This window comes from Nelusetta ayraudi, unplaced genomic scaffold (genome assembly GCF_046127955.1).
Source record: "Nelusetta ayraudi isolate G7.1 ecotype Tasmania unplaced genomic scaffold, CSIRO-AGI_Nayr_v1 ptg000011l, whole genome shotgun sequence".
Taxonomy (NCBI): domain Eukaryota; kingdom Metazoa; phylum Chordata; class Actinopteri; order Tetraodontiformes; family Monacanthidae; genus Nelusetta; species Nelusetta ayraudi.
In genome coordinates, this window is record NW_027466061.1 from 27692881 (window position 1) to 27708719 (window position 15839).

The following is a 15839-nucleotide window of genomic DNA, read 5'->3' on the forward strand; positions in this document are numbered from 1 at the left end:
TCTGTCCCACGCACACAACAGAAACCTGATGTTTCAACCCCCATGATGCCTGAACTTCCAGCCCAGTGGCAACTGTCAGATCCTTTTTCTAATGTTTTGAATCTCTTGAGGAACTTGAAACTGTTGCTCTATTTATGCGTCAGTTTGACTGAATCACGTGGTTCTGTGACGGAGCTGGTGGTCTGGATCAGAACCCGACCTGTCCGTCCGGGCCGAGCAGCTTCAGCTGAAAACGCCTCTCTGAACTGATCCAGAGTTGGCAGGCTTTCAGCAGCAAGGCGCGACATCAGTGGGCTGAAGCTGCAAGTGTTCCGGTTTGTGGTCTCACTCACACACACACACACCGTCACTTCCTCTACAAAGACAGAGAGAGAGAGGATGGAAGAAAATAGGCGAAGAGAAAGAGAGTCTTAGAGGAAGTTGTGAGGGAGAGAGAGAGAGAGAGAGATGTTAAGAGAAGGAAGCCATTTTGCTTTGTGCTGTTCCTGATGACTGCTGCTTGACGCCACTTTTCTCCACGCAGATTCTTGTTTGGCGAGAAGGGCCGGCCTGAGAACCGTCACAGCTCCTCTCCATAGAAAAGCCAGTAGCTCACAGTAAGTAGTTTCAGAGAAACTGCGCTCAGCCTGGCGGCAGCAGAAGTTCTGGTTTTGTGTGTGTGTGTGGGTGAGGAGGACGCAGCATGAGCTCCGAGCAAGTGCCATCCAGGACCGAGGTGATGGGCTGGAGCCCACAGCAGCTGGCCAACTACCTTAAGAGGGTGAGGAGTCCCGCCGTCCTCGTGTCTGTCCTCGTCTTAATGAAACATTTTAATGGCCGTCGTAGTGACTGAACGGGGGATTAAAAAAAAAAAAAAGTTTCAAGGAAGTATAAATATTCATTTGGTGGTGGAGGACGTGAGAGGAAGTGAACAATAGGATAGAGGGAAGGTGGAAAAAAAATTACAGAATATGGGATCGAATGTAAGGAGGTGGGGCTTAAGAGAAGGATAGAAGAGGAAGGGAAGTGGCCCAAAGAACAATAGAGGAAGATGATTAGAGTTAAAGATAGAAGAGAGGAAGCCAGAAAGGTGGGGAGGATGGAAGTAGAGGTGCGTGGGGGGCCGGAAGGAAACAAGAAAGGGGCTAGTGAAGAGGCATTAGAGACCAACCTTCATGTGTCGGCACCCCTTACACCTGTTTGCGTCTTTGTGTTTGTGTTGTGCGAGCAGATGAATTTGTCCGGATCCGACAAAGTGGTGATCAAGAACGGCATCAGTGGCTCCAGATTCGTGGTGAGTTCTTCGGAGACGAGACGACGGCTGCAAGGGGAGGAGGGAAGGAAAGAAGGTGAAAAGAGAGGCGGCACTGTGTGTAGGAAGAAAGTGCAAAGAAAGAAGCGAAGGCGTAAGTCAGGAAAGGAGGCTGTAGGACAGAAAGGAATGGCATTGGGAAGGAAAGAAGGAGGCAGGAGGAAGAAGAAAGGAAGTAAGGAAAAAGAAGGGAATGGTATCGAAAAGGAAAATAAAAGGAAGGAAACGAGGATGTACTTAAGGAAGTGAGAAGGAAAGTAGATGGAGGGGAGGTAAGGTTGGTGTCTTCAATGATCCCGATCTCTTTGCATGACTTTTTTTCTTTCTTTTCAGAATCTGACTGAAAACGACATCCAGAAATTTCCAAAACTTCAGGCTCCGTGAGTTCTGACAAACTGTTTAAACGTGCTGGCCTTTAGCCGCAACTGTTAGCGGTTACACTTTGACCCAAGATTTCTCATGAGTTTTTTACTTTATTTTTTTCCTGTTTGTGCCCCAGAATGATTTCAAAGATGAGCGCAGATATCAGCAGGAAGGAGGAGAAACGAGGCCTTTTTTCCAGGAAGTAGGTTCCTCATTTTACTGCCACGCACCCTCATTTCCCTTCAAATCATTTAAATAGGTCATACTCACTAATAATAGAGTGACTGTGGTCATAAACATTACCACACTATATGCTCCACTGAGTCAGAAGCAATATGGAAAACATTTTTAGTTGGTTTTGAAAATGTTTATTCCTCTTTTTTTTACAGGCCGACTACCAAATATCAAGAACCAGGTGAGAAGTCAGACTGACTCATTGTGAAGTTTTCTTATTTCCTTTAAGTGATGGAAATCTGGCAATATTTTGGATTTATGTGTGCAGTACTCAAGTTATCTTATTTACATATACAAATATCTCCATTTTGACTGTCTCATATGCACTACCAGTCAAAGGTTTGGACACAACTTCTCATGGATTTTTTTGTTTCATCTTTACAACTTTCTACACTGCAGATAGATACTGAAGACATCAAATATATATTAGTAAGATATATGTAATTACGCAGCAAAGAAAAAACATGTTAAATATCTCTATATATATTCTTTTTGTGAAAGGTGGCTAATGTGAAGAATTTGAATGTAAAATGAGTTATTTTACAATTTTATTGTTTCCCACATAATTCCATGTGTTTTCATATGTAGTTTTGATGCCTTTAGTGAGAAACTGCAATGCCAATAGTCATGAGAATGAAAGAAAAGACATTGAATTCATGGGGTGTGTCCAAACTTTTGACTGTTTCATATATTTAAAGTTTTTTTTTTTTCATGTGGTTTGATGTGACTGTCCTGCTGAAAACTGCAATGTGGGGTTTGTCCTATCACAGACTCAGTGTGTAACATTCACGGGGATCTGTGGCATAAATGACACGATACTCATCTGTTAGAATACATGATTGTTGTGTGTTTTATTTGCTAATAATAAGCCTTTGGGTTTGCATAATACCTCGCAAATAAATAGCCATTCCACCTGCCCCCATGTATCCACAGTAGACAAGAGGGTGTTTGGTAATTTGGCACTTTTTAATTTTAAAAAGTGGGACGTGAGGAAACAGGGATTAGCATCACTGCCCTGTCTCAGACAAAAAAATTGTCCAAAGTTGTCTGCTGGTTTCTGTAGGGCAGCTCAGTCAAGTTTCCCTCTATCCTACGTCTTCACCCAAGCCCACACCACCAGCAGTACATTCCATGCCTAACACCCACCCGCCTTTTTGCTACATTTGTGTTTGTGTGTGCGTGCCTGAATGTGTGTTTGCCCCCCCCCCGACCCCCTTTTTATGTAAGCGTCGTTGGGTTTTGAAAAGCTCTATATAAATGCAAGTTATCATTATGATTACCCTCTGGTCATTTATAGCGTATAAAGCGTGTTGAGCGTGTGCTTGTTTATTTTTTGATCGCTGATGCTAAATTGACGTGGTGGTGAGAAACAGTTACTCACTTGTTTGCGATATGCTTTCTTACCACTGGGCACTAGCATTTCTTTCATGCTGGCTCTTTGTGGCTTTTAATTTGATGGGTTTTTTTTATGTGCGTTTCGATAATGGAGTATTTAATGTATTAAGTATATAATAATAAGTATTTCACAGACAGTATAGATATGTTTGGTAACTCATGTGCCCCACTAACGCAGCGCTCCCTCCTGTGCAGATGTGACAGCTGACGACCACTGGTCCGAGGACGAGTTTGTACGTTCACCTCTGCACTTTTCGCTGTCCTGCAGCTGTATTGTCAAGTCACTGTACAACAACAACAACAGCACCTGGCTGATGACGTTGACCTGGCGTGACCCAAAGGAGGTGAGTCACCTCCTGACAAGTGTCCTCTGTCCTCCCTGCCAGGAAGATGAATTTGATGACTACGAGAGCCCGTACAGCGGGGACGAGAAGGCCAGCGGCAGCGACTATGAGGAGCCCAACGATGACGACTATGAGCCGACTCCATCAGAGCCGCCCGAGGACCTCAACCTCTTCCCCACCCGACCCATTGGAGACAGTGAATACATCGGTATCAACTTCTGGCTTTCCAAACTCTGATGAGGCAACAATAATAATAACAATAATAATAATAATGATAATAATAATAATAATACATTTTATTCATGGAGTGCTTTTTCAAAGTACTCAAAGACACTTTCCAAAAAAAAGTTTAAAAGGTTAAACACATCAGAATAAAACTTTCAGTTAAAATATGGTAATATTACCACTGAGTGTATACGTGTGTGTGTGTGTGTGTGTGTGTGTGTGTGTGTGTGTGTGTGTGCAGACAACAGGAACAATCATGTGTCCTCCAGTGGGCCGCCCCCTATAGTTTCCCCTCGCCCTCCAGTTGCCCCGCCTTCCGCTCAGTCCCGTTCGATGGTGAGTTTCGTGGCAGTCGGCCGCCTCCTGTTCACGCTGTACCCTTGTTAACTCCTCCTCTCTGGGCCGTCCTAGTTCGCAGATGCCTCCTCCTCCTCCAGAAGAGACCACTCCCCTCACACTGGTCCCAGAGGGAAACGTGAGTGACAACCTGCAGAATACCGCTGAGGAGAAGCATTGGGCCCGATGGCTCAGACTGGTTTCTCCTTGTTGTTGTCCAGTTCCCCCAGAGCCGCCGCAGATCAGCCGTGACAAGAAACCAGGCCGACATCCCACATCCAGCGCGTCTCACGGCAGAGGTGAACGCAAACCGTCAACCTGAGGCTCGACTTTCCAAAGCCAAACTGCAGAGTTTTAAACATCTCACGAGAGAGATTCTGATCCTCTTCTTCTTCTTCTTCTTCTTCTTCTTCTTTTACAGGAGCTCCTTGCGACAGGGTGAGGAAAAAAGATTGTAAAAAAGTACAGGGGACTCAGGACCAAACCCTGAGGAACACCCCCTACCCCAAAAAAAAGCACACACACACAGCTGTTTGACCACTGCTCTCACCTTTCTGTTGGCGTTTTAACATCTGTGGCTTTGTGTCTTCCAGCCCAGCACAAACAATTGGAAGTAAGCTTACACACACACACACACACACACACACAAACACACACACAAGAAATCCAACATATTTGTATGAGGAATACTGTTCCTGAATGCTGATGTTAGAATTTGCTCTTGAGTGCCCCCTGGTGGCCGGGCCCATTAGCAGTAGTAAACACTTAACTGTGCTGTGGGCCGATTTTGTGTGTGTGTGTGTGTGTGTGTGTGTGTGTGTGTGTGTGTGTGTGTGTGTGTGTGTGTGTGTTGGGTTCAGAGCCCAGCAGGACGCTCCTCCTAATCCACCCTGGTTAAAACCTCCCGTCGTCCCTCCGTCCTCCACCTCCATCGGTAGGAGTAACTCCTCAGCCAGAACTCCTCCCAACAGACCAGCGTACGTACGACACACAGCAGCTGGCTTCAGGTTTTGTGGAAGCTCGTCACTCTGTTAAAGTGACCTAACGTAACCTGATTAAAGTCTGTGTGTCTGTGTTTGCTTGCTCTTTTTTCACAGGTTCGAAGCAAAGCGAGATGTAAGTTTTGTCTCCCCACTCTGATTGTTTCAGTGATGATGATGATGATGATGATGATGATGATGATGATGATACAGGTTTTTCTTTCTCCATCATAGGGTTCTGACGAAGGTAACAACCCTACTCATCTCCTCCTCTGGTCTGTTTTAAAAACCCCTCACTGGTTTTAAGGTCTCAGTCTGCCTCTAAAATTCTCCCTCTGTAGCTATCAAACACAACACCTTCCCCCTCCAAAATAGAAGCCTGCGCCCTGTCCCTGGACTTCCTGGTTCCGTCTCTGGTCATGGAGACAGGTAGGAACCACAGTGCTCTTCCAATTATCCCGGTCATATTTACGCTGTTTGATAAAACTCCAGCTGTTGCTAACGTGTCTGCTAGCCGTGACTAACAGATGTTACGACTTTGCTCGCATGTTCTTCTTCCACTTAAGGGACTTGCAGATGCGGAAAAAAGTAAAGAAAAATTGTGGCAATAAGATCATCTTTTTGTTGTCTTGTGTGTTGTTCCAGTTTGCCTCCCCACATTCCTTCAGCGGGGTCTCTACCGCACAAACTGTCCGCAGGTCAGATGTCAACAGCGCACGTTAGAACACATCAAACTGTCAGGACACGATGGGGCTCACTGCACAGTGTGTGTGTGTGTGTGTGTGTGTGTGTGTGTGTGTGTGTGTGTGTGTGTGTGTGTGTGTGTGTGTGTGTGTGTGCGTGCATGCGTGCAGCAATGGCTGAGCAGAAAACTGACTTCCTGGGACACATGGACCGTCATTCCTTCCGCCCCCCACAATCCTCCGCAGGTCGCACGCCGGCGTCACAGGTGACAGCATATAGACACACACACACACACACACACACACACACACACACACACACACAAACTCGCATCTGCACACACCAACACACACAACCATGGTCTTCATTTCTTCATGCATGACAAACCCCCTCCAACGTGCACCAAATCTGATTTAACAGCAGTATTTTAACCTGGGCAGCAGGTGGTGCTGTTGCGCTGTATATATGTATGTGTTTGTGTGTTTCTTTCAGGAGTTGGACCCCCGCTGGTACGTGGGGAGGGTGACCCGAGGTCAGGCTGAGGGTAGTCTCAGACAAGTCCACAAGGTAATGAGAGTGTGAGACATTTTCCTGAGGGGTTGCAGGGTTCTGCTCGGATAGACTCTAGCAGAACCCTGCAACCCTGAGTTCATGAAGAAGCGGGTATTGGAACTGGATGGATGGATGGTCCTCCTTGAGCCTGCAGCACTGAAATGTATGTGTGTGTGTGTGTGTGTGTGTGTGTGTGTGTGTGTGTGTGTGTGTGTGTGTTGTGTGTGTGTGTGGAGGACGGGGCATACCTGGTAAGGGACAGCACCCGGCAGCTGGCCGAACAGCCCTTCACCCTGATGGTCCTCTACCAGACCAAGGTCTACAACGTCCAGATCCGCCAGAGGAACCAGCAGTTTCTCCTGGGAACCGGACTCAAAGTCCAGGAGGTAAACCACCCAGGTCACCAGAACCTTGCAGAGAGCCCACCGACACCATCAAACTGACCCTGTGTGTATGTGTGTTGCCAGTCGTTCCCCTCAGTCAGCAGCATCATCGCTCATTACTCTCAGTCTCCGCTGCTGCTCATCGACGCCAAGAACCGCAGCTCCTGCCAGCAGAACCAGTGCCTGCTGTCCGAGCCGGTTGGCTACTGCATGCCCAGCAAGGACTGGTCCTGAGGGGCCACCTCATGGCGGGCCAACATCACACCTGAACCAAACCATTTGCAATTTTTTTTTCTTTTTTATTCTTTTTATCTTTTCTTTTCTTTTCTTTTTTTTTTATTTTTAGATTTGTTCCTTTTTTCTCTTTCTGTCAAACTCTTCAGATTTGTAAAATTGTCTGCACGGTGCTGGTTCCAGTTCTCCCACCACACATTTTTGCATTTCTTTTACCGTCTCATTTCCCAGACGTGTCTGACTTTGTGTAGAGCACAGATGAATAAAAAACAAGTTTCTCATTTTATGTTTAATTTCACTGAAAAATCCTTTCCACTCAGTGGTAAAGGAGGAAATAAGAAGATGAAGGCCCGAAGACGCTGATGTGAAGTGAAGAAACGACACCAGTGTGAAATGGGACAAAAAACTGCTAATAAATTCACAAACTTGTCAACTCAAACTCGAAGACGCAAAGCTTAATACTATACCATGAACTTAAAGCATGAAATATTATATTGCACACATGCTGTCAATTTCAAATGTAAAAAAAACCTCATCAAAATAAATAAAATGTAAATAAGAATCGTATGGCTCTTCTGATTTTAATTTCTTTTCTTCTATTTTTTGTTATTGGTTTTTCCCTTTAACGGTACATACAAACACACATTAGAACAACAACAACAACAACAACAAACAAAACCAAAAAAAAAAAAAAAAAAAAAAAAACCCACCCCAAAACAAAAATAAGCGCTGCGCGATAAGTATACATAAAATAAATTAGTAAATACAGAATAGAAAAACGACAAGAGACAGGTATATATGAAGCGCAAACGTGAAATAAAATAGATGCGAGGGCAAACAATTCCAATCAATCAGAAATAGACGATAGATCAGAGTATCCGCAATAAAGAAAGTAGAGGTTCCCAGATCCTTCTGAACCTGTCTGACCTATGGTTAAGGTCATGAGTGAGTTTCTCGAGAGAAATAAGAGCAGAAATTTGAGATAAACACATATCAACTGCAGGGACCTGGGGAGTTGACCACCGTAACAGGATACATTTTTTGGCCAGACACAAAAGAATTATCACCAGAGATTTAGTATCAGTGTCCAAGAAATTGTCTGCAGCATGGTTAAGTAGGTAAAAAGAAGGAGTCAGTAAAAACTGTTAACTAATGATTTCCTGAACTGCAGCGTGGACACCCCTCCAGAAAGTCTGAATGCGGTCACATGACCAAAACAAATGGATGAATACACCTTTGTGTGTGTTACATTTATAACAAAGGTTGGAAGTGCCAGGGAAGATCCTCTGGAGGCGAACGGGAGTGTAATAAGTTCTCCGAAAGAATTTAAAGTTCTGTTCATGTATCGAAATTGAGGTACACTTAGGAAAGATTCCACTGCAGATCTTGTCCCAGTCCACAGGAGTAAATATCTCCTCCAGATCACGCTCCCACAACAACTTCAGGGAGTCATAGTCTGAAGAGTCAGACTAAAGTAGTGAAATGTAAATCTTGGAAATCGGTCTATAATGTATGTTTACGAGCTCTGACAGTCTCATGCGGATCCTGCCTGTCCTCAAGAGAGACCCTAAAAAGTGGCAAATTTGGAGATATTTATAAAAGTCTTTGTTGGAAATGTCAAAATCTAATGACATGAAATCTAATTTGCTCAAATGATTTAATTGAATCTGAGACCAACAGGTGTGTAAAATTTGATAGGCCCTTAGAGGTCCACTCAGTCAGACCAGCACTCCTCATCTGAGCTGGTAAATCTGGATTCAGGGCCAGGGGAGAATGGGGAGAGATGACAGGGGCAATAGTTAAGTATTTCTTTACATCTCGCCAAACCAGTAGTGCATTATAAACAATCATGTTATTCTTGAGATTATTTAATTGATTTATATTATTGATAAAGGGAAGGGAGTCAAGCTTTCTGGGATGGCAAAATAGGGATTGAAAACCCAACCACAGGGAGTTGTGCTGACCAGTAGTATAATTGTAGACTGGGCAGGCAGGGAGAGGCCTCCGAGATCCTTTGGCTTGGTAAGCAAACAGAACGTAACTCTTGTTTTGTAGTCAACGTTAAGGAGACTATTCTGATTTGAATTTCAACGGTAACCTTTTTCCACTGGCTGATATTACATTTAAAAATACATAACAACAATAAACCAATGAAGTCATAATGATATCCTTCAATGAACGTCCTGTCCTGATTCACGTGCCCACATACCAGCAGAGCATTCTGGGATTTGTAGTATTGGCAGTACACGTGCTGCATAATCTTGCCTGACAGGCCAAATATAATAATGACAAACATGGCAAAAACAAGAGGGTCTTCCGCCCTTGCAAAAGACCAGTTCGCTTTGAACTGGTGTTTGTTCGAGGGCTCAGTCCCTAATCACATTGTTGGCCAAGTTTGTCCCGCAGGCCAGAGTTTGACACCACTGGTCTAGACTCTAGGACACAGGGAGGAACCAAGAAGACGTTTTACACCTGGACAAGAAGCTGCTGCCAAGGCTCAGCAGAGAGATCCCATGACCACAGGGTCATTCTCTCTCTCTCTCTCTGTCTTTCTTTCTGTCCTTCTCTTAAACCAAATTTGTTTTGAGTCTTATTCCGTTCTTTCGTATTAATAAATCCTAAAGCTTCCAGTTCGTCACCTTTATGTGACCTATCTGACAGTTACGGTGCTCTTCTTTTTCCCATGTTCCCCTGCAAGCCCCCCCCCCCCCCCCCCGCAACCCAAGCCCCCGACACACACACACACACACACACACACACACACACACACACACACACATACACACCCACTCCTCCCCCTCTTCCTCCCATAATCCCAGTCGTCAGTCAGTTACAGAGCTCAGACTGAGAGAGTTGTTTTGTCTGTGTCGCCCCCGAAGGCACCGTGAGGCAAAGATTAATGCTGCCGCTTCCAACCGTCGGACACACTAGTGTGTGTGTGTGTGTGTGCATGTGTGTGTGCGCACGCACACACTCTTCCAGGTGTGATTTAGCTGGAGTTGGTCTGCTGAACAGATAAGATGTCTGAGGGTTTCAGGGTGAACATGCGCCTCCTTCCTGTAACCTCCAACCGACGGAGGAGACCATGTGAACGCCGCCGAGTCAGGTCGGGCCCTGCACGGCTCCAAGTCTCTGCGGCCTCGGGATCTGGCTGCCGGGAGGTCATGTGACGGCCGCAAAGATACCAGTCGTAACGGTTCCACCGTCCTGCTGTCCAGGACAAAGATCCCGAGACGGCAACATTAACATGACAATTTCACAACTGTTTGATTCAGATTAAGGTGTTAATGTGAGGAGAGACGCGCTGACTCGTATGTGTGTGTGTGTGTGTGTGTTTGTGTGTGTCGCTGGGAGAACAATGCTTCTGGCCGACACCTCAAACAGCCGGCGGCGGCCTGTTTGTGTTGGAAGAGGCTTCAGTTTCACTTTCTGAGGGGATCCGTTTCAGATTCCGCTGACTCAGTACATTCTCCTGAGTCTGATTCCATAAATCTGATGGCTCAGCACGACTCCACAGCGCCCTGCTGCAGATCTAAAATTCACATGTATCATGGCACATGTGGCCCAAAGGTGGCGCTAACGGCATTATGTCAAAAATCAGAGAAGAGCATGTTGCTGTGTCTGATTACATCCAACCAACAGAGAAATGTCTTCTTCTTCTTCTTCTTCTTCTTCTTCTTCTTCTTCTTCTTCTTCTTCTAATTTTTGTTTCCTCGAAGGACATTTTTCACCTGAGCAACTTTACACTATGAAATTATTTGATGGAAGAAAGCCAAGAGGGTTGAATTTAAGGTTGCCGTCATTTGGTGGTGATGGTGTTATTGTCATCGTGATCATTATGAAAGGTTTGGGATAGATGGAAATGAAAATAATTTGAAGTTGATGCTATTCCTCTTAAAGATGCCAAACCTGTGTGTGTATGTGTGTGTGTCTGTGTGTGTGTGTGTGTGTGTGTGTGTGTGTGTGTGTGTGTGTGTGTGTGTGTGCGTGCGTGCATGATAGAAACAGAGCGAGAGAGACAGAGAGAAAGAGAGAGAGACCCTAGCATTAAATTGCAAATCTGCCTGAGGGCTGAATTTCAGTCTTATTCAAATCACCACCTCTCCACCAACGCCAACAATGAAATTGCATGTGTGTGTGTGTGTGTGTGCGTGTGTGTGTGTGTGTGTGTGTGTGTGTGTGTGTGATCACTTCGGCCAATCAGCTTCCACGGTGGGCGGGCCAGCAGGGGTATAAATGTCTCAGGTGAGCAGAGCAGCAGCAGGTGCACAAAGCAGCACAGGTGCAGGAGGACAGAGAGAGACGGACAGACAGACAGGCGGAAATACAGGTGGACAGACAGGCGGACAGACCCTTTTCCCAGGATCCTTCAGTGCTGCTGTGATGATGGCGTCCTTCGTCCCGGGGCCCAGCGTGTCGTCGCCCCCGCTGCATGGAGGCCTCCCCGCCCAGCAGGAGCTCCCCTCTCTGTGCCTGGAGTCCGGCGACTTCAGCCTGTACAGCCCGCCGGCCCCTCGGCAGACGGGCCCCTGTGTGTGGCCCCCCACCGCCATCCAGCAGGGCCTTGTCACACACTGCGGCCCAGAGCCCCCCGGCCCTCTGGGGGGCTTCCTGCCCCACCTGTACAGCAGCCCCTGGTTCTCCATGAGCAGCTCGGACGACGTGCTGCGACTGGTGCGGCCGCCCTACTCCTACTCCGCCCTCATCGCCATGGCGATACAGAGCGCCCCCGAGCAGCGCCTGACCCTCAGCCAGATCTACCAGTACGTCTCCACCAACTTCCCCTTCTACAGCTGCAACAAGGCCGGCTGGCAGAACTCCATCCGCCACAACCTGTCGCTCAACGACTGCTTCTGCAAGGTTCCCCGCGACGACAACGACCCCGGTGAGTCCTCCTCCTCCTCCTCTTCCTCCTTCTTCTCCCCAACCCAGCCCCCAAGATCACCTCCCTCCTAGTACACCCCCAGCTTGTACATCTCATGCTCACTGGTTTGACTTTCTTCTCCTCATCCTCCTTTAGGTAAAGGAAACTACTGGACTCTGGACCCAAACTGTGAGAAGATGTTTGACAACGGAAACTTCCGCCGCAAGAGGAAGAGGAAGGCCGACAGCGTGGGCGCAGAGAAGAAGACTTCCTCCTCCACCCCTTCCTCCTCATTGCCCCCCTCCACATCTTCCCCCTCCTCCTCCTCCTCCTCATCATCTGAGCCCAGCCCCAAAGCTCCCAGGATGCTTTGCAGCGGGCTCGACGGCACCAGCGCCGTGCCTGAGCTGCCCTGTCTGGCTCCTGCTGGTCTCAGCAGCTTCGAGTGCCACCTCCAGGAGGGCCCCTACCCTCCCCCACTGACCCCAGCGGACTCCCCCGCTCTCTACATGCAGGTCCCGGAGCACCCCTCCCCCCCGCCTCCTCCCCAGGGACACGTCTCCTCCTTCTCCCCCGGTGCCGTGGTACCTCAGTGGGACACCAGCGGCTCCTCGCCATCGTTCTACTCCTCCCTGCACCACTCTCCTCCTCCTCCTCCTCCTCCTCCTCTTGCTCTCTGTCCGTCATCTCACTCGACCTTTGCCCCCCTCATGGACCCTCTGGCCAACTCGCCCCCAATGTACACAGACCTGCAGACGGCTTCCAGCCTGCAGCCGGAGCTCCAGGAGGCCCAGCAGCTGCTGCAGCTGCAGGCCCACTGTGAGACTCTCTTCTCTACGGGTTTCTGTGACAGCCTCCCCCTGGACGTGCTGGTCCTCCAGCAGTGACTCTGCTGCTGCTCCGCTCCACCATTGCCTGTTTGAATGGCTGTAAATATTTCTATTTATGTTGTTTTTTGTATATAAATATTTGACTAATGTTTATAAAAGGTTGTCGGTATGATTTTTTATGTAAATATCTTTTTCATAATAAAAAAAAATTCAACCTACTTGTTAGATGAGTCCTTCTTCAAAATTGAATGGTTCAAGTGATGATGAGATGAAAACCAAATCTTTACACGAGTAGTTAATTCACCACAGACAACAATATCCCTTTGTTTTTTTGTTTTAATTTATTTGGAAACTTTGATTACTTCACCTCTTAATGTGAAACTCAGTCTGATGACATTAAGTCTGTTTCTGAAGTAATGTGTGGCAGGTCATAAATCAGAATACTGTCAGTCTATCAGTCTATCAGTCAATCAGTATAATTTTCTTCTTTTTTTTTAAATTGAGATTAAGAAAAATAAGCCGCTGCTGGTCTGACGGCTTGGTGAGCCGTGCAGCTAGCCGCTCTGTTAGCACACTCCTGAACAAAGATATTCGACAACTGTTAATAGAAGCTTTTAACACAACCCCTTTTTTTCCACTGTTGTTTATTTAAAGTAACACAGTAGAAATCAGTTTCATCGACTGCAGACCAACACAGTTGTTGTCTTTTCTGTCCCTCTTCCCTGGTTAGCATGCTAAAAGTAATGCTAACGTTACATACAGCCTAAATCTCTGTTAAAGAGGTGTTTGGATATATTTTTTTCATTAAAGGAAACCGTAAAGACTGAAGACTTGGAGCCTGTGAAATTCCAGCAGAATGTGTTAAAAACAAAGTAAAGGTCACCTTTTCTGCGGCAACGAATTCAAGTGTGCGTTTGACTTCTACACCATCATGCAGCTAGGGCGGGATTCTCTTTCGTTCCTACATTCTTTTTTTCCCCCTCTCTGCTCCTTTGGTTCCCACGGACGTGCCGGCGAGGGCTGATGACATCAGCACCTCTGGACAAACAAACAAACAAAGCAACACACGGTGAAGCTGCTGAGTCATGTGACCTTCTGCTATCTGTCTGTTTGATGTGGTTTTGGAGGCTCAGCGTTTTTGTTTTAGCCGTGCAGAAGATGAGGAGCCAGATTGTGGGTTCAGTCAGCATACGTGGCGCTCAGATGTCCTGCAGACCATGAAGTGGTTCTGTGGGAAACGGTGCTGAGCCGATGACAGGCCACACACACACACACACACACACACACACTAACACACAATAATGTTCACGACTGACAAGCTGAAGAAAATGTCAATGTGTGGAGGAGAAACCAGCACGGAATTTATTCATTATTCTCATCAACAACCATCTAATGATTTCACGTCATCGCAACGTATTTAGAATAATGCCAAAAGATTTTCATTTGTTTCTGGACGTGGTTTGCGTGGCAGGTTTCATCTTACCTTCGAAGTCATATTTTCCAAGTTAACGATCTTCCAAGTCATCAGAAAGGCATCTTTAAATTAGCAATTCAAAGTGGCAAAGTGTAAAAGCTGCAGTACACCTGATGTGTTTTCTGTCTTGAGTTAAAGGTTGTGTGGTTTTGTGGATGCACATGTGGTTTCAGTGCGTTATTTCTCCCACACTGACAACACGAACAGCAACAACACACGCTCACATCCGACTTACAGTCAGTCACACCTCCACACTGTCAGGGTTCAAACAGGAAGCAACTTCGGACGCGCTCTTGAACACATCACATCGACTCCCACATATCAAGACATATCAAAACTAAAGGTCATGGTAGTGGCACAGTGGCAATAACACCTGCACAACTGGGATTTTTTAAATTTATATATCATGATGTAGACAGCTGTACATAATCCAACTGTTTATAAGAAGTAAATATCTTGTTTTTTTCCCCTTTTATTACCCTACAAATATATATTTTTTTTTTCCTTGTTTCCTTATAATTAATATAATTTTCCATCTTTTTGCACTATACCGTTGCTTTAATTATGCAAATTCTGCCTATGTGAGATTCACAAAGGTGTCCTATTCTATTCTATTCTATTCTATTCTATTCTATTCTGTTCTGTTCTATTCTATTGATTGATTGATTGATTGATTTTTAAAGTGAGACAGATCGTGTAAATATGAGAGAGCCACACAGCCATACGGCTAATTTCATCTCATGTCCCATTGACAGGATAGGTGAAAAATAAGTACACTGAACAGAGACATACAAAGAAAGTGACATGCAACAACACGTAGTGCACACACACAAGACAATAAAGCATTCCTTAATCCACATTTGCACACAATTTTAGCACTTTGAGATTTCTTAATGTAAAGTGCAATATAAATAAAATTCATTATTATTATTATTATGATTTCACATTGTTCGTATCCCTTTTGTCACTGTTACACATTGTTACGCTGCACACACCCCTCTGACCTTCGCTGCTCCGGCCTTTAGTGACCTACACACTGCAGGCTGCGGCCGCTCATTAGCATGCCAGCGGCGGCAACCTGAAGGGTGTGTGTTTGGTTTTTGTTGTTGGGACATCACGCCGCCTGTTGATGTGCGTGTGACAGTGATCAGACGGCACACTCGCCCCGGCTGATAGCATCTGCTGATCAATGGCCATCAAAAAATGCAGCTGTTTACATACAACAAGGGGAAGGGGACAGAGTGAGAGAGAGAGAAAGAGAGAGAGAGAGAGAGAGAGAGAGAGAGAGAGAGAGTAAGACAGAGAGAGAGAGAGTGTGTGTGTGTGTGTTTTGCCAGCATGCGGCAGACAGACGACACACTCCCAGGCCCCCTCCCCCTGTTGTGTTACAAAAACTCTGATGAAAACTATCAGATCACAGAACGACACACACACACCGCTCTCCATCTCTCTCCATCTCTCTCTCCTCTGTCTGTTTATTGTGACAATAATGATCATTTCAGTTTCACTATCTGTAATGATGTGTGGCATGTGTGTGTGTGTGTGTGTGTGTGTGTGTGTGTGTGTGTGTGTAACCTGAGGGTATTCGCGTGAAGTGTCAACAAATGGCACACTTATGCTCCCTTTGACCTCATCCATCATTAAATGCTC

At 46.1% G+C, this 15839-nt stretch overlaps 2 protein-coding genes across 6 annotated transcripts; both read left to right on the forward strand.

The window, feature by feature from the left end:
- The first annotated feature begins 349 nt into the window (after nucleotides 1-349).
- Nucleotides 350-7606, forward strand: lcp2a (lymphocyte cytosolic protein 2a). 5 transcript variants are annotated; one of them, XM_076022366.1, is made up of 21 exons: nucleotides 354-760; nucleotides 1211-1273; nucleotides 1625-1671; nucleotides 1791-1856; nucleotides 2044-2069; nucleotides 3479-3516; nucleotides 3670-3835; nucleotides 4094-4188; nucleotides 4264-4327; nucleotides 4410-4487; nucleotides 4610-4626; nucleotides 4782-4801; nucleotides 5049-5165; nucleotides 5286-5304; nucleotides 5403-5415; nucleotides 5510-5597; nucleotides 5814-5986; nucleotides 6023-6117; nucleotides 6345-6419; nucleotides 6641-6790; nucleotides 6872-7606. In XM_076022366.1, the coding sequence occupies exons 1-21, from the start codon at nucleotides 683-685 to the stop codon at nucleotides 7019-7021; spliced, it is 1638 nt and encodes a 545-aa protein (XP_075878481.1). In that variant the 5' UTR covers nucleotides 354-682; the 3' UTR covers nucleotides 7022-7606. The 5 variants fall into 5 exon arrangements, with proteins under 5 accessions (XP_075878483.1, XP_075878486.1, XP_075878485.1 ...); XM_076022367.1 differs by having other exon boundaries at nucleotides 357-760; nucleotides 5814-5866; XM_076022368.1 differs by lacking the exon at nucleotides 6872-7606 and having other exon boundaries at nucleotides 350-760; nucleotides 5814-5988; nucleotides 6641-6776.
- Nucleotides 7607-11296: 3690 nt separating this feature from the next.
- On the forward strand, nucleotides 11297-12934 carry LOC142884255 (uncharacterized). Its single transcript, XM_076019766.1, has 2 exons — nucleotides 11297-11906; nucleotides 12042-12934. Exons 1-2 carry the CDS (start codon nucleotides 11405-11407, stop codon nucleotides 12770-12772), a joined length of 1233 nt encoding a protein of 410 aa, XP_075875881.1. The 5' UTR covers nucleotides 11297-11404; the 3' UTR covers nucleotides 12773-12934.
- The last annotated feature ends 2905 nt before the right edge of the window (nucleotides 12935-15839 follow it).